The sequence below is a fragment of the Aspergillus homomorphus genome, assembly GCF_003184865.1.
Source record: "Aspergillus homomorphus CBS 101889 unplaced genomic scaffold BO97scaffold_41, whole genome shotgun sequence".
NCBI classification, from domain to species: Eukaryota; Fungi; Ascomycota; class Eurotiomycetes; order Eurotiales; family Aspergillaceae; genus Aspergillus; species Aspergillus homomorphus.
In genome coordinates, this window is record NW_020291927.1 from 255,520 (window position 1) to 272,795 (window position 17,276).

At 49.7% G+C, this 17,276-nt stretch overlaps 6 protein-coding genes across 6 annotated transcripts; 2 read left to right on the forward strand and 4 right to left on the reverse strand.

Annotated features, from left to right (window-relative positions):
* Positions 1 to 327: 327 nt before the first annotated feature.
* On the reverse strand, positions 328 to 1,435 carry BO97DRAFT_459571 (lignocellulolytic auxiliary activity family 14 protein; the record flags this gene model as incomplete). Its single annotated transcript, XM_025699287.1, has 5 exons — positions 921 to 1,435; positions 778 to 862; positions 691 to 719; positions 505 to 641; positions 328 to 449 (listed from the first exon to the last, which is right to left on the reverse strand). Exons 1-5 carry the CDS (start codon positions 1,418 to 1,420, stop codon positions 328 to 330), a joined length of 873 nt encoding a protein of 290 aa, XP_025548269.1. The 5' UTR covers positions 1,421 to 1,435.
* An 859-nt stretch (positions 1,436 to 2,294) lies between these two features.
* BO97DRAFT_459577 (cupin domain-containing protein) lies at positions 2,295 to 3,035 on the reverse strand (the record flags this gene model as incomplete). Its single annotated transcript, XM_025699288.1, has 3 exons — positions 2,295 to 2,459; positions 2,513 to 2,578; positions 2,670 to 3,035. The coding sequence occupies 3 exons, from the start codon at positions 3,033 to 3,035 to the stop codon at positions 2,295 to 2,297; spliced, it is 597 nt and encodes a 198-aa protein (XP_025548270.1).
* Positions 3,036 to 3,758: 723 nt separating this feature from the next.
* Positions 3,759 to 4,118, forward strand: BO97DRAFT_427790 (uncharacterized protein; the record flags this gene model as incomplete). Its single annotated transcript, XM_025697232.1, has 1 exon — positions 3,759 to 4,118. The coding sequence occupies one exon, from the start codon at positions 3,759 to 3,761 to the stop codon at positions 4,116 to 4,118; it is 360 nt and encodes a 119-aa protein (XP_025548271.1).
* Positions 4,119 to 7,083: 2,965 nt separating this feature from the next.
* BO97DRAFT_352547 (uncharacterized protein) lies at positions 7,084 to 10,035 on the forward strand (the record flags this gene model as incomplete). The annotated part of the gene is made up of 14 exons (XM_025692026.1): positions 7,084 to 7,244; positions 7,301 to 7,388; positions 7,450 to 7,464; positions 7,514 to 7,627; positions 7,696 to 7,802; positions 7,853 to 7,980; positions 8,045 to 8,252; positions 8,320 to 8,437; positions 8,499 to 8,616; positions 8,666 to 8,930; positions 8,992 to 9,046; positions 9,111 to 9,324; positions 9,387 to 9,568; positions 9,664 to 10,035. Coding segments are annotated over 14 exons (2,145 nt in total), but the record flags the coding sequence as incomplete, so codon positions are not given.
* Positions 10,036 to 12,523: 2,488 nt separating this feature from the next.
* On the reverse strand, positions 12,524 to 13,947 carry BO97DRAFT_417185 (uncharacterized protein; the record flags this gene model as incomplete). The annotated part of the gene is made up of 4 exons (XM_025696465.1): positions 12,524 to 12,577; positions 12,631 to 12,711; positions 12,768 to 12,774; positions 12,944 to 13,947. The coding sequence occupies 4 exons, from the start codon at positions 13,945 to 13,947 to the stop codon at positions 12,524 to 12,526; spliced, it is 1,146 nt and encodes a 381-aa protein (XP_025548273.1).
* Positions 13,948 to 14,733: 786 nt separating this feature from the next.
* BO97DRAFT_445753 (putative MFS multidrug transporter) lies at positions 14,734 to 16,541 on the reverse strand (the record flags this gene model as incomplete). Its single annotated transcript, XM_025698581.1, has 3 exons — positions 16,277 to 16,541; positions 15,400 to 16,220; positions 14,734 to 15,316 (listed from the first exon to the last, which is right to left on the reverse strand). Exons 1-3 carry the CDS (start codon positions 16,499 to 16,501, stop codon positions 14,734 to 14,736), a joined length of 1,629 nt encoding a protein of 542 aa, XP_025548274.1. The 5' UTR covers positions 16,502 to 16,541.
* Positions 16,542 to 17,276: the final 735 nt, after the last annotated feature.

Genomic DNA, 17,276 nt, shown 5'->3' on the forward strand with positions numbered 1-17,276 from the left:
GGGAATTATACTACCATTTCTAGCCGGGGGCTTGAGTATTAGTTGGGTACGTTGTGCTGTTCGCCAAAATGCCGTGCAGTTCATTCGGCATTGTTGTATTCAATTCATAAATTAATATGACCAGGTAGATTAGGCTACAAGTAAACTAGTAGGAAAGTGGTGATTGAATATTCTCGAAGTAGCGAAAATAGCTCACATCTTTATCTATGCCTCGAGTAGAAGTTTGTCGTTATCCAATAACCAATGTGTTGCAATTGTAGGTGCGTAACAATAGAGTACATGAGCTTGGTGATTTCAAACGAAAATATCATTTTGAGCACCTACAATTCAATTAATCTTAGCCAGCGACCTTCGGGAAGTATATTGGAACTTACCACTCTCCCAGCCCAAGAGGCTGCTGTATGCTGGACTGACACCGGAGGGAGTCTCGATGTTGTTGCCAGATTTTTCTGTGTCCAATTATCGTTAGCATATGACTGACATTGGTTCAAGGTGAGTACTAACGGTTCCAGGCGATCATCTGCTTTGCGCCTCTGACACATTTGGAAGAGTCATCGCCGCAGTAAACAGGGGCCTTTGCGGTAGCAAGGCTCTTTGACGAGCTCGAGCCTGTGACAGTGCATTTGAATCCTTGCATATACCTGGAGCTATTAGTCCCGTATCTTGCGAGAGACGCAAAATCTTACTTACATGTTGGGTTGTCCGCAGCCGTTGGGAACCTGTCATTCGAGGTTATTACGATGATTGGTGGACTCATATGTATTATGTGCAACTTACCCAGAGCCATGCACAAGTACAGCCGGCTGGAGGACAAGCAGGAAGGTCAGGCACCTCATAAGTTGCCAGGCGCTTCCAAGGAGTGCTATGCAAGACAGATTAGCTGTATCCAACACCTCACAGTCTGAACGGCAAGCACTTACTGCTCAAGGACGCTGAAGACAACAAGATTGTCCAGAGTCACCTGGCTCAATTCACTCTGATAGCTGATCGCAAACGCGGTACCAGCCGCCATTGACTGATTCTGGGTATGCATCGCGCCATCATCCTGGATGCAATCCGGGGGGTTACCCGGGCCTGACCAGTCTTCAGGGTGCTCATTGCCGTCGGGCCACTCGCCTGCGTATTGGCCATTATACGAGAGAGTCGTTTGTGCGCGATTGTGCGCGAGCTCGACGGTGAATTTGCCGTTGGCGGGAAGCTCGAGGAAATCGCCGTCGGCGGGAGGAAAGTTATCGCAGCCACGGTCATGCTGAAACCACCAGTCGGCCCGGTCGAGCATATACAGGGGGTCGACAGCGGTCTTGGTATTCTGGTCGTCGCTGCCGGAGGAGCCGTTCAGGCAGTACATGCCTTTCGCCCAAGCCGCAACGTGAGCATTGGCGACGGCGCTTAAACTGAGAATGACCAATGTAGGTAACATTTTCTTGGTGTGGCTGGATTGTGTATTAGCTTTTGGGTGCTGTTGAAGGAACTGTGAAGAGGCAGGTCGACTGGGGCTTCATATACCTTTCGCGACCATGTTGCGGAAACACGGGCAACGATCGTGGATCATGAATTGTGTACGTTTCGATTTTCGAGAACACGGAATGCATGGCTTTTGGACCCTGACGCTAATGCTGAGACCGGAAACTGGTGGTGAACGCCCAACAAATTAGGGCGTCCATTCCCAATCCTTCGGTCCCCCCACATGTTTCACTCTCAGTTGAATACGAACCTCCACCACTGAACTGTCATTTTACATCCCAAACTCTATATACTGTGTCTTACTCTTCGTATTGTGTACCTTGTGATCGGATTATGATTAGATGGTGTATCGCTTCTAGCCGAGCTGTGCCCCTGACGATCAGAGGATACATGGGGGCTGATTCTGTTGACATTTACTTCTAAGTGATTTGATTCCTAGTCCATGTAAACACAACATCATGACTAATTTCCCTTGCATGGTTCCAGATCTCCTAGCACCACCTGACCTGAGAGTGTAAGACCACAGCGGAACCTGATCTGTATCCCAGACTATGAGCGTGAATTCTAAGTAGAGCTGCAAAGCCTGAAGGGCCTCGGATATTGAGATTTTTTTTTGGATTGTAAGTGACCTTGCCAGAGAGGATAGGGGAGTTATGGAGTGCGCTTAGACTTGACCATATATTGTATGTATTTTTCTGGCTATTCTGCAGATGAATAAAACAGCCCATCTCCAAGAAAAAAAGGACGACTTTCTTCTCAATTGAGAAACAATTGAGCCACATACATGCACCACGCTTGCTCCATATCACCAGGAATACTACTTCAGCAAGCTATTCTCCTCTCCAAATTCTCGGAATAGGGCCATCCTTCCCGTAGATCGGATCGTGCACTGGCACCGGCACCTGTCTGCATTTTTGCCGCTTCAATTCCGTCTCCTCCACGGAATCGAGAGCGAATTCCATGTCATACGGATTTTCTCGCGAATTTTGCGCGTTCTGCTTCTGATCAAAACGGTATCCAGCGGTTCAGAAGACAGGATGCTGCTTACCAAAGAATAGAACCCGATAATCTCATAGTCATCATTCGTATCAGTGACGAAATGCGTTACTCCTGCCTGTCATTCATGGCCACCATTAGCTCATACATGGTTCTATGCATAGCAGCGAATGAAAGACCCTTTTGACAGGTCCTGGATAGAGTCATACGGGGAAAACAAAAACATCACCAGCCGATGCTGTAAACTTTACGCCAACAGGCTTTCCCTCCTCATCTGTCTCGGGGTCTAGAGGCGATTGACCAAGAAGGTAGGTTCCACTGCCGTGGAGAACGGTGTACGCTTCGTGGGTCGTAGCATGGTAATGCGGTGTGGCTGCGACTTTCTCTCGACCGATTTTCCAATGGCCTCCTTGCGGCCATTCGGATGTCTCCATGGCCTCGAGGGCACCGGTGGGAGTGCGGTCGAGAAGGGCGCCTCGGTAGACAATCACTGGAAAGGGGGAGTTGGGAGAATGCGATGTGGGTGGTATCGGGTGGAGTTCCGGAGGAACTTGAATGATTGCTGGGCCGGACATGGTGAGAGGTGATTATTGGGGTGGTCTTTCTGCTCGGTTGAGAAAGCCAGACAGAGAGAGACTTGCTGGAGACAGAATATGTCTTTGTTTGCATGCAGGATAAGGTTTAGCTGAGAGGCGTGGAAAGCAATGAATGATATTTGTAGATGCATGAATCCAGTATCTCGGGATCTCGGATGCTCATCCGAGTGCTAGGATGCGGGGTAAAGGGATACACGGAAGCTATCCGACCCGGAACGGCCAATACTTCCCTCGATTCAGCGTTTGATGATATCGCTCTTACACATGCCTGCTTGGTGATTGGTAATTATCAACTAGTTAATGGCTCGAGAACTTGAATGGAGCCTCGTTGACCATATAGATAATACGCACGCTAGCCCGCTACACAGGAAGATATGTAGTACTCTGATTCAATGACATCCACATTGCATGAACCAGTACTCACAGGACGCCCCAATATCTCGTGCTTGCACTTGAACTGGATCTGCTGGACAAGAGTATACATGAATGATTCTGATGGTATCAGTCAGCCTTACGGGTTCCGAATGTGGCGCAGGTACTCAACCCCGGGGCTTTCCCAGCCCGAGCGGGCGTTACTTGAGGAACCCTATTGTGATGAACGCTCTATCTTTGGACAACATTCGATCCCTCATGTGTTGAGGGCGCCAACCGTCGACTATGTATGTTTTCCACCTGGCAAGTTCGCTTGATCTGACTAACTCTATGCCACCCCCAGATTGGACAATAGGCAGTTTGAGGAAGCACATTGAGAGATCGCATCCCGGTGCCTCCTTTTCTGATAACAGTACTCAACTTCTATGGCAGTGCTTCGACTTTTACGCGCAGCATCCCTTCCCAAGCAATCCTAGCGAGGAGAAGACCGAGGAGAAAATCGATGCGGACGCCTTTCAACGTGCGCTGTCCTTACTAGCCCACCAAGGCACGAAGCTGTTAGGAACCCAGGAAGAAGACGATTACTTTTGGCGCATTGACGATTCCTTCTTCCAAAAGCCAATTTGCCAGAATGCTGAGGAGCATTGGGCGCCCGCACGGGACAGAGCCTTCATCTACAATGGCGGATAATTCCCCATCTGTGCTGAGCGACGTGATGGATGTCCTTGCAACAACAGAACCATATAACGTGAACCTGGTTCCGTCATCAGATCATCTCGAAGCGGCCGGTAGGAGGCGTCTCGCAGCGGACTGTACGCCGACATCGTACTCCCTTGGTCGCCAAGACTTCACAGAACCTTTGGGCCTACTGCTCCATCTGAGGCTATCGGAAGCCAAATGAGGACGACACTATCGCTTTGGGTGTTTCGCAAGAGCAGATCCAGTTGACGAAGAACTGGCCAACGCGATGGCTGTAGAGTCCTTCGAGGACGATGAATTTATCAGGGTGAATCTTGAATAGAGTAATTGATGCTCTGATGAGTCGACCCTGCGAGCTATTCCAGACCTCTAATCTAAGAATTTTAACCTAAACTCCTGCTACGCTTTCATCAACTATGGGCGATTTCGTTTCAACCTCCGATGCCAGAAGACGAGGCGGAGAACGAGTCAAGAGATTATACAGATTCTCAGATCTTGGCGGCCACTTCTCCATTCATTATGCTGCCTGAGGCATCTATTCGGTCCGCCACAGCGTTACCCGACCCACACCTAACTTTCCAGAAACATGGTAGAACCCCGGGAATTGATGCTCTGACTTTACCAAGACTCGTTGAAATTCTGCAGAAAGGCACCTATGCGCATCTCGTCTTGACCAGGAGTCAAGCCAATTCCGACGATCTTGTAACCGTCTTAGGAACCTCCTTCACCAGTCCATTATGTATGAGTTCCGAAGTCAGCGGAAAGCAAAGCTGCAAGACCGGAGATGTGCATCTTCATTTCCAGCTTCTACCGAAGTTTGGATTGCTTCGGTTGGGAAAGCCGCGCACGCTACTTAATGCTTTGATAAAAATAAACTATGAGCTGGCATCCCTTGAGTGTGCTGAATCAAAGGGTACGGAGGCACAAAAATCAACGAACCGTTCTTATATCGGAGACTCAAAAGAGAATGGCGCTCAACTGCATATCAACCCAGGGGCAGTCTCTGTCTCTTTGCACGGCCCATCGGGGCATGGTACCTTCAGAGTGGCAGGGTACAGAGAGGTGACAAGCAATGGGCCAAGTGGTGGTCGGGAAGTGGTTGTTAGAACAAGCAGGATTTCCGTGTTTTCAGTAAGCTAGATTGGGGTTATATTCTTGGTCGAATCAGTGTATCTTATTCTAGAAGCAGGATGGGCATTTCGCTCGTGTTTCACTTGGTCAATTCGTTCTCTTTTCTGTGAGATAAAGGACTACCAATTATTGATTCGCCATTTTCGGCGCACTTGCTGCATTAGGAAGAGATTGCCAAGTAATTCGCTCTATGGTCCAGGTGGAATGATATCTGATCTTGATGTAGCGAACCCTCCGTTGTCTATCGGGATTGATAGAACAAAGCACAAATACATTGCATACTATAGACGTAATGATTTATACTCCATTCGTCGAGCATTGCATTAGCGTAGATGTAGGCAGGGTACATGGTAGATACAAAGGTGTTTCGTTAAGTACTCAAGGGAGCAAAGAGGATGTTCAAGATCGCCAGTTTTCCCCTCCCACTTCGATCATCATTGAGAATCTTGCACCGGAGGTAACTCCTTGGCTCACTCAAATGCCAGGACTGCCTCTTTGCAATGGGACGTCATGGCCAATTGATGCTGCATCCTTAAGTTTCCCGATCTGGCTGCGATAATCAGCCATTTTGTGAAACATCATCGACCCGAATTTAGAAAAAGAAAGGACGGACACACTCATTGGCACAAGAAAAGAATGCCTTACTTGGTTTGACTAAGAATGGATGCCGATCGTACGACCTATGTCACAAACTCTGATTAATGAAAGATCTGCGCTCTCAGTGTGTTGTTAAGTGCAAGGTCGAACACTGAAGATGACCCCTCTTTGTGGCACCTGGAAATGTGGAGCAAACGCATCCAAAAACCCTCGTAGGGAGAACGTCATTCGCGGTAGCAGTCGCAGTCGCAGATTGGAATCTCCGTAGAGCACCGCACGATTGCTGCATGAAGCTAAGTAGGGCTAGCTCTGACTCTTGAGACTAGCGTGCAGAGCTGAGGCGGGTCTCCAGCGGGCCGACCCCAATGATAGTCTCGCCATCCGAAAGCCCACCGAGCAAGTGGAGTATCCAGCTCATCGTGCATGCAGCTTAGATATAGATTATATCCTGTGCTGCTACCTTTCGAACCCCTCAATCAATCTAAATTTATTAGTTACCCCGCACGATTTCCAGGCCTCGGCAGGCCTTGATCTTCCTTCTCCTTGCCACAGTGTTACAACGGACGATCAGGATCTGCTGTCATTCGCCACCAATGGTACGAATAACCAGTTTTATCATCTGGAACAGGTATCTTTGAGGCAAAACCCGATTCTATTGTACATGGGGTGTCAGGGATCCCAACATAGAGGAAAATCAGATTATTCGGATCGTGCCAGTCATGTTGTGATATACAGAAGCGATCCAGATGCGGTCGATCAAGCCACTCTATTATACTTCGGTGATGTATGTCCATAGCTCTAGTCCTGCAATGACGTGTGAGACGTCTCAGACACACTGCTGAGGGGGCTTTCACTCTTCTGCTGCAGGTCTACGGAGAACCGTTGCTAGTGTTCTCCGGATCGATATCCACCCTCCTCATAAATAGGCCCCCATCAGTCCCCTGATTCTGAGCATCCATCTCTCTAGCCATCTTGTATACCGCTTCTCAGTACATTCAAGCCTCTGAATCTATCCCAAGGAAACAGAAAAAAATAAGGCACCAACCGGTGAACATGGCTAGTCTTCTTCGGGATGGCGCTACTGGCGTGGTCAAAGGCGTGGTAGGCACAGCCAAGAACACATCCTCTGCGGTCGACAACGACCTGGGCAAGCTGCTTGATAGTTTGTGGTCCCTTTCAGCTAACCGTCAAAGCGTCTGTATATATCTAACTCCTTACAGGTCTGGACAAGGACACCTCGCAGGTGCTACACGTTTACTCCTATGACGGCCAGACAAAGGTCATCAAGGAGAAAACCTGCGTTCCTTTCTCCAACATTAGCAAAGCCGACTTGAAGCTTTCGGATATCCGTGACCTCTTGGTTGGCGAGAAGGTTCTGGAGCCTAGACTGTGAGATTCCCCTTGTTTCACAGCAGTGTTTGAGCGTCATACTAAGACCCAACCAGGCTTTGGAGCACGTTCTGCAACCAGAGGGGTGCCAAAGTACAGGATACGACCTCGTTCCAGACATATCTTCAGATTCTGAATGAGAAGGTGAGAGAAGCCATCGAGAAAGCGTTTAGAGAATGAGTGCTAATTATCATTTTACTCACAGTCGAGCGAACTCGGCGTGAGTATCCTTTGACAATGTCGAAGACTTGTTCTGATAATAGAGATAGGATCGGTCTGAGGACAATGCGGATACCTACAGGGTCTATCTCAAGTCCAAGAAGATTATTGAAATGGACCACTTGGTTGGCCTTCTTGATCGAGGTTCCAAGGTTGATCTGGATGTAAGTGACTAAAACGCTAATCTGCAAGAGCTCTCGAAATCCTCAGGCTTGACTGACCCCTTGAATAGAAGAAAATAGCGGCGCTGCCTGTCGCAGATCAGCCAAAGGCCCCCGCTGTCCCGACCAGCTTTAGCCATAACATCTTCCTGAACCCGACTACCACGTTCAGCATCGTGTAAGTGACGTTTTCCCCACCGCAAGATCGCCCCGCGTTGACATGTCTAGCCACCCCGCGGACATGTCCGAGAAGCACTGGAGTGTCGTGATGCGCAACAACTCTCTGCTCCATGCGTATCGTGTCCTCGACCTCGGGGACAAGGGCGGTAAACTCGTGGAACGATCCTTGTATCCCAGTAAGGCCCTCCGCACACGTCGACTACCGAAGGGAATTTCCCCCCGGCTGATTTAGACTCGCAGGTTTTGTCCTCAAACCTCGCAATTTCTGGAACTACCAGATCAGCGCCACTGCCGAGGTTGATTCGATTGCGGGACAGAAGCAAATGCTGCGCATTCCGCGCTTCCGTATCGACGACGACTCCTATATCAGACAATACGAGGAGAAGAGGTCGGTCGCGCGGGCGATAGCCGAGTCATGTCTGTCCGAGACCGACGCAAAGCTTGCCATGTAAGATCCGCCCCCCCGCCCCTATCTTGCCAGCCATGTCTCTGGACTAAGTGATATGTAATTACAGTGAAGGTGGTGCCTTCGGGTATAGCGCCAGTGCCTCCGCCAGCTGGGGGGAGTCAAAGTCGTCGGCCTCGACCTCCAGCACCAACGAGAACAGTCGTATAATGACTATTACTTATAACGTGAGATTCACACTAGAATCTATGTACGCCCAAGGATACTTCTAACGTATTTTTTCTGCAGTTCCCTCGCGTCGTCATTGACTTCGATCCGACGGGCTTGGATCTCTCCGACGAGCTGAAGGAGGATCTGGCGACGGTCGATACAGCTGAGGCAGTAGACATCTTCAAGAACAAATACGGTGAATATAACAGTCTACCCTAGAAGGAAAATGATTTAACAGGATATAGGCCGCTTCATCGCGACCCGGGTCCAGCTGGGCGGTAGGCTGCATTCATCCGAAGAGTCCTCCTCTACCGATGCCGCAGCCACTGCTGCCCAGGCCAAGAGTATGCGAGCTGCTGCGGCCCTCTCATTCTCATCACCTTGGGTTCAAGCATCTGCCAGTGCCAGCCACAGCAGTTCGTCGAATTCCAGCTCCGAGAACAAGAGCAGCGCCTCTACCAGCACTATTAGCTGGGAAGCACACGGTGGAGATACCTTACAGTGCAACGAGTGCGTATCTGCTTTTGCGATATTTCCTCTGAGCTCCATGCATACTAACCACTTCGCGCAGTCCTCCTGCCTGGGCATACACGGTTGGCTCATTTTACAACTGGAGAGTTGTCAAAGTAAGTAATATCTTGGAAAGAAAGAGGATGCATGTACCACACTAACCCAAGACTGGAAATGTAGCAAACTAAAGTTGTTGCACTCGAAGATTTCATCTCAATGGTACCCGGATATCAGAATACCAAGAAGAAATTTGCGGAACTGCTGGCAACCAAGCAAGAGGCCAAGCCGGAGAAAGAGCCCGAACCGCCCACTCAGAAGACTATCAAGTTTCGAATTCGCTCCATGACTGGACACCAGTTGACAGTCCCGGCCGAAGGAAAAGGGGATACTTACAGTTCGTGAGCCCCTTGTTTTTCTAATAGCAATTGACAGTCGAATGACTGACTTTCCCAACAGGCCAGACAATTGAAAATCTGATTGGGAAGGATACGAAGGCCATGGTCACGGCAGAGCGATTGAACTTCCTGAACAAGTTATCGACTGAGAATAGCCAGAGCACACCACTGCAGCTTCTTAAAGACACCAAATTGCCAGGTCAAGAGTTCGCAATTATCACCGAGGAAGGCCATCCTGACCAGGTACTGTACCTCCTTCCACCCCTACCCCTTGCTCTTCGCTTTTCTCTGCTTATACATCGGTACCACCCGATCGCTAACTAACTTGACCACCGTAGCTCCTGTTGGACTGGCCATACAAGATCAGAACCGGAAGTGACGGCAATGAACAATGGCTGGGCGTCAATCGCACGCTGTCTGGGTTCCTGAGCGAGGCGCTAATCTGGGCGGGCAAGCCGGAGAACGCGACCTATATCGAGTTCAGAGAGTACAGATTCGGACGTGACAGCGAGTACGTCAATCAGGGGTCCCCTGTGTTAATGTTTTTGTACAACAGTGACAAAGAGGTCATCGGAAACGCTGTCCCTTACTGGCCAGACGCGGAAATCGACCGAGGTGAGGAGCCCAAGACGCCACTTAAAGTGGGCACGAATCTGGATCGAGAGGCGTGGTCTTTCGAGAAGATCCCCTTTGTGATCGATTACCTTTGATTACCCCCTCGGTCACCATAGCTGGCGGATTGGCTCTCAGACTCTGTTTCTCGTGGTAGGCATCTTCCACCTTTTGTTATGGCCTGCAGCGGCGTTGCGCCAAAGACCTTGTCGCTCCTTTTGTTTGCCATGCTAGCCATTCTCGTTGTTAGTCAAGGAAGCAAGCTCATAATGACCTAAGTTTAGTCTTGCACATGATGCCACTACTTCCCGGAACGCAGGATCCATCATCAAGTAGTTCAGTGCTTTTATTATCTCTTGTTTCTATCGTCTCGAATCAATCTTCACTGTTCTTCTGATCATCCACAATTTGTAGGCAGTACGCGCAGAACTTGAGCTTGTCATTGAACCTATTTTAAAGAATGCGTCAATCTTTTGTTGTTCCCAAGTTAATCATTCCTAACCATTTGCGAGTGCACTTCCTAGTCCCCACCAGCCGATTCGGCACTCTTCTGCAGCGATCTTTAACTTTTTCTCTCCTTTTTTATTCTCTGGTTAGGTCAAGTAACTTGAGACTACGAGAGAGTAAGATCCCATTGCCGGACTTGGCGATGACCGCCTCGGTAAAAATGATCCGCACGTGGGCTTCTGGAAAGCGTCTTCATTTTTGGAGATTCCCTCGCAGCTACTATGCACGCCAAAATCGGGAGTTGTGTACAGAAACCAAAAGCTGCCTACATTTCGATTGCATCAAGCATAGAATCCAAATTCTGGGAAAGTGAGGTAGTGCAAGCTGGGAGTATATGATCGAGCACGAGCCTGTCTGTGCAAGTTATCGGCTTGCTTCTTCCCTGATTCGACGAAGGGTTGTACTCAAGACAGACGTATGACAGGGCCTGGCGGACGACCTGCGTACCTTATACGAGCAGTAATACTCCCCATGATAAACCTACGTGTGCCATTGACTGCAGGCTACAAGTCAATCATTCATCGCTTCTGGCATAGGTAATAGGCTGCCCGCTTCTTTGGGTACCGTACTCATAAGAACATGGCTCTTGCTAGCGAGGCGATTATCATTACTACAATCACCATGGACAACCAAAGCCACTGAATGCATCAGCACAATGTCAACGACCAACATATTGGAACACGCCAAGTGTGAGGGCCCTCTTACCAGGTGTGCGAAAGCGAGAACCTGCTGACGAGTTGTCTCGTCCTAATGCGTGGATCCAGACTTATGAAAACATATGAATGAACCAGGCTTCCACAGTAAACCTTTAGAGTCCATTGTGGGAATACTCTCAAGTATATGAGTGACGACTCTGCGCGTGCCCGCGGCACACAATAGACTTAGTAGTCAACCATGGGCCAAGCTGACACATGTCTTTGGCAGGTCTTTGATTTGATCTCATCGCCAGATACTTAAGCTTGGATCAGAATAATTGGAAGAGCCGAAAGAGAATTATTCCACTTCCCCATAATTGGTAATATGCGTTATTCGTCGTAGTTGGTCCTCGCCGGGGCGCATGTCTTTCCAGGACAATGGTGAGGAGTCATCGCAGTCTACATACATACACTGCACGCTCGGTTAAACATCGACCACGACTAATTCCAGCATTCAATACTATACTTGTCAATATAGCATTTCTTGTTTGTTGAACTTGCCCTACGACAACGAATGTTTGACAACAAACTTAAGCTTGTTGTCACTAAGCGATAGGTTCGACACTCCCAAGCCACGGCCGGTTGGTTCAAGCTGTACGTATGTCTACGAATTCCCATCCACTAATGTAAAACGTCGCTACGAAGAGAAGGCGATGCCAGTTGGAAGAGCTTCTGACATTAGCCCTACGAAGAAGACAGTGTGGAGTCAAGACATGGTGACATTGACGAATCACGGTCTTTAAACCCCGGACAAAAAGCTCCACGCCCACGCCGGGAACGCGAGACATACAAAAGTAGGTGAACTATCAACATAGAAAGCAAGACAGTGGCAAAGAGTGGCCAGGTCGGACAAGAAAACCAAAGATGCTTTATCAGAAAAAAAAAACAAAAAGACAAAAGGAAATTTGAAAAGGTGAAGCAAATCGTCAAGAGAATGACCAGGTCGGACAAGGTTTGAACAAATGCAACACAAGGAAAGCAAGACAATGGCAAGGAGTGACCAGGTCGGACAATAAAACCAAAGCTGCTTTAGCAGAAAATGGAAAAGGGAAATGCAAAGCAAGTGAAGCAAAATGTTAAGGGAGTGACCAGGTCGGACAGGATTTGAACAAATGCATCACGAGCAAAGCAAATGCGAAAGGAGTGACCAGGTCGGACAGTGTCAATAAAAGAAAATGCAAAGTGGAGTTTGAAATGAGTGACCGGGTCGGACAGGGTAACAAACTCAGAGTGCAAAACATATCAAGTGAGAAATGAGTGACCAGGTCGGACAATATGAATTAAAAGGAGAAAAAAAAAGCAAACCAACGCCTTGACCAAATTCCATATCCCATCCCAAATAAAGGAAAGTACAAAGGAAACCCCATGCCCAGCACGCACACATTCAACCGGGACCATGCCTCTGTCGTCGTCCGTGGTGCTGCCGCTCGCCCACATTCTAATCTGAAAAGAAGGTCAGCTGCGTTCTCCAAGAAGAAGTGGAATACCTACCCGAGCCTGTACACCCTCGAGCCAACAAAAACCGTTCGTCTGTCTCGATCGCGTCGCGATGGCATCCGTCGGCCGTTCGAGCTGCAGTGCAATCAGCAGTATCTGGCTTGGCTCCGGTACAACCAAGCCAGACTTACTAACAACCTGCAGATCGCAAAGGAATGGCAAGAGGAAAAACATAAAGGAACTTAAAGCCGGCCAAAAAATCAAAACAGAGCAAAAAACAGAAAAGGAAACAGAAATGAATGTGAAGCCAGTCCAGAAAGAAAAAAAGAAACAAAAGAAAGACAACTACTACTCCTCCCCCACCCACCAAGGGGTGGTCTGCCCAGGACCCCAAATATGAACACCAGGAACGATCCAACGAGAAATGGTAACGACTGACTTGGTCTCGGCAAAGTGAACACGCTTCCTCGACTTGTCCTTACGAACCGCAGTCTGGGCTGCGGTGGATGCAAGGACTGCATCGATTGGCGTGCTCCGCTGTCGAGCCAGGGCGGCGAACCGAGCCTGGCGAGTTTCACGGAGAGCAGCAAGATTGGAAAGAGTGACACGAGTGGGAGCTGCAGAACGAGTGACTGGAGTGGAAGTAGTAGAACGAGCGACTGGAGTCGAACGAACGACAGGGGAAGGGGGAACAGGAGGTGTAGAACGAGTGGACGCGCTAGTTTTACCAGGCAGAGAACGAAGGCGAAGGCCAGACTTGGAGTAACGAGCAGAAGGAATGGACGTTTTTTCGGGAGAACGCACAGGCAAAGGAGCGGATGTGGCTGGTTGGCCACGAGGGGCAAAGGAACGACCATGAAGGGGCTTTGCTGGGGGCAGTGTGGAGGTGGAACGAGTGGACGCATTCTTCTCAGAACGCACAGACAAAGGAGTGGATGTGGTAGGGCAACCACGGGAAGGAAGGGAACGACTGAAAGTAGAAGAACGAGTGGACGTGTCTCGTGCTGCGGACACAGAATGGACAGAAGGGGTGAAAGAAGCAGCAGCAGCAGCAGAAGAACGAGTGGAAGAAGCATAAGAACGACGAGTGAGATACTTGAGAGGCTTTACTGGACTGGCAGAAGATGAGGACGGGCTTGGAGGCACTACAGAACGAGTGAACGTGCTCGAAGGCACAGCAGAACGAGAGGACTTGGAGCTTACTTGCTTCCCAACACATGCACGCTTATCGAGGGCCGGCAAAGGAGTGTCGCGTCGTGTCCGGACGGCGGAGGGGGACGAAGGAAGGATGCCACAAGAAGGGTGTACCGGACCCTTCTTGAGCTGCGAAGAGAGAGATGAGCGGGTGGGGAGAAACACACGAGAGGACATCGTTGAAAGCGTAGAGCGTTGAAAACGATACTAGCATCAAGGAGTCAAGTGGTTGGGGAGAGGAGGGGAGAAAGAAGAAGAAGAAGGGAAACAGGATAGGAATGAGAGATATACTCTGGCTGTCGTGTTTCTGGGTGCTCAACGAAGGAAGGAAGGAGGAGGTCGTTGAAGGAGAAAGTTGCGTATATCGAGGAAGCTGCGAATAGCTTCATGGCCGGGAACATCGTGGGCAATACTGACTCTACGAGCTATGTGTCGGAAAAGGTACGCTTCTAGGGGCAACCTAATAACATTCATTTCCTACATTTCGCTCCCATCCTCAGAAGCCTACTCAGGGACTCCGTACTTGATAGAGGCATCCATTCGTTGATGCTCTCTAGTATGCACCGGCTGGCGGTGGCCGCCGTCGCGGCAAGGAATTAGGGCACAGAGGGAAGGAACTGACCCAAACGTGCCTACCATCTGTATAACCTCACTCTGGTCTCAAGCGGAGACGTCAATGAGCCTAGAATACTCTGCTTCTTCCTTGCAGTTTGCATGTTGAGTAAGTGCACGCATGCCTCCAACTCAGCAGTCATTTGTATCAATGGTCATACTGTTGTACCTAGAATATCCGGTGGCGTGCGGCGGATAGTCTCTCCCGTCTTGTATAATTTTTCGTTCGTAATTATTGCATTTCAGCTTCGTATACATAGGAGAAACTAAAATTTACTATATCCAGAATTGTGTATATGCAAGATATTAAAAGCACAGTCTAACGACCATAGAGTCACGCACCACGCCTTTCTAATATTGTTCAGAGCCCTTCAAGACGCCTTCCTGCTCCAACTGCAACCTCCGCTTCTCATCGACCGTCAAATCACTCTTCGCGCGATCAATCCTAACAAACAGAGCTACCAGCACCAAGGCCAGTCCTGACAAGCCGACCTGAAACCAAAAGGCAGCTTGGTAACTACCCTTAGTGTCGAGATACTCCTCAGTGTACACCTGAATGAGGTCCGCAAACGCCAGCATCACGGCGATTCCCATGTGCAAGGTACAGTTGATCAAAGCTCCCGCTAGCCCCTGGCGCTGCTGAGGCATGTTGGTCGTGATGAAGATGTTGGTCACGTTGAAGCTGATGTCGATGCCGATCGTGCCGCAGATCATGGAGGGGAAGACGAAGGCCCAGTAGTTGCCTCCGCGAGGAAGGACGGCGAACAGCAGCCCCGAGCCTAGGTAGCCCAGTCCGGAAAGGATCATAAGGAGAGTTCCGTTAAGGCTGTGTAGGATGAAGCCACCGGTGGCGGATATGATCAGGCCGCCGACAGCCATTGGCGTGGTCCAGGCTACGACCTGGAGGGGAGTTGCACCCATAATGCTTTCCATGCTGTTGAAGAGGGTTAGTGATGTGGGTAATTGGCTGTGACGAAAAAGGGACAGGGGGGTGTTAGGGGACGCATGACGACATACTACAAGGCAGCGTATAGCAGGAATATTCCAAGGCTCCCATACATGAGCAAGAGACAAATAATCAGCGGCTTCATGTACTTGACTGAGAACAAATCTCCGGGGAGGAGGGGCTTGTCGACTACCCAACCCTCCACATAGACGAATACCCCCAAGATGATAGCGCCTAGGATGAGACAGACGAGGATGTACGGGGTCCGCCACTGCTGCGGCGCGTGCGCGCTGTCCGCGATGGCAAAAACAAACAGCACCACTCCGGGCACAAGCAAGGCACACCCGATCCAGTCCATAGTAGCCTTCGTTGAGGCTCGCGTGGCGGCATAGTCATTTGGGATAGAGAAATAGGATGAAAGGGCGGTGACCGCGGAGAGAATCGAGCCGATGTAGAAGTACCAGCGCCAGTTAAGAAAGCTGCCTGCAATACCCGAGAAGAAAATGCCGGCGAAAAATCCCAGTGCCGCGCAAGCTCCATACACACTGAAAACCAGGTTCTTACGCGGTCCGGGTCGGTAAACGCTGCCGAGAATCATGATACTGGATGGTAGGAAGGAGGCCAACCCCAACCCCTGGAGTCCACGGAACACGAACAACATCATCCAGCTCTGGGAGAAACCTGCGATGAGGGATGTGGTGGTCAACCATACCATTCCACCGATGTACATAATAAAGCCACCGTACATGTCTGCGAGGCGACCGAAGATGAGCAGGGTAGAGGTCACGGCGAGCGAGAGAGCCGTCGACGGCCAAATGGAAAGTGCTGGCGGAATATTCATTTCTTCGATTAGAGTTGGAAGGAGAACATTGGAGCCAGAAATATAGTATTCCTAGGTTGATGCTCGTCAGACAGATATATTTGAAGTGTTTTCAGGGCCCGTCGTACCGCGAGGACTTGGCACATGATGATAGAAAAGCAAAAGGCCAACTCAGTCCAGATGCTAGAGAAGCATGGAGGCCTTTCTCGTCCCAGTCTTTCTATTGTCGCTGCATCCAGTGGCTGTGACGTTGGTTGTGAGCGCTGTATATCCGGCGAAGGTTGGACAGCGGGATGCACCCCTTCTGGTTCATCTATGGGCGGTCTGCCATGCTCTATAGATTGCGTCGACATGACTTGGAGTTGGGAGGTCAAAAGCTTGCTACCAAGTCCGCTATCCATATGGAGGTGTCAGCCATTTTAAGGCCCGTGGACGAATCTAAGATAAAGTAGCCATCGCCCAAAACGAAAAGCCGACGGAGAGGGGCGGAAGTGGATCCGAGCGGGCGCTAAGCGCTTTCAGGAAGTTGTCGGGAGGGTCCACTGCACTGGATCACTTACTAGGTCCTGTTTACCCTCGGTTGACTCCTTCAAATTGAAGGACCGAGTGCAACAGAGGCATGAAACACGCGAATCATATATGTAGTTTTTTGATTATCTTTCTAAGCACCCCTTAACAAGCAACTAAGCAGGTAGCTAACCAAACAACTGAGAAAGTAAGCGAAACAGTAAGCCCTCTCACCAAGCACCTTCCCGGAAACTGGCCGACGCGGTAAGTAATGGCAGAATATACGGTCACGTGAGTACTCTTTGCCAAGACTGAATCTCATCCAACCATTTTGTCTATGCCGACCAGAAAGAGGCCTAGTAGCCGACCAATCAAAACGCATGCTCAGGAGTCCTCCGAGGGACAGGACCTAGCATAGGGCTCCGCGCTTACGCGCGTCGCAACAATCAATCTTGGCTGATCTATGGCTACCTAATGCATAACAAATCAGAGTCACAACTCTCTTTCTGAAGAGTGTACCCTCATGTATCCGATCAAGAGTAGCAAACATGTTAATGAACTAACATGTCACCCACGGGAATCCGCAACTTGCCGCACTGAAAGATGACGGCCTAGTCTGCA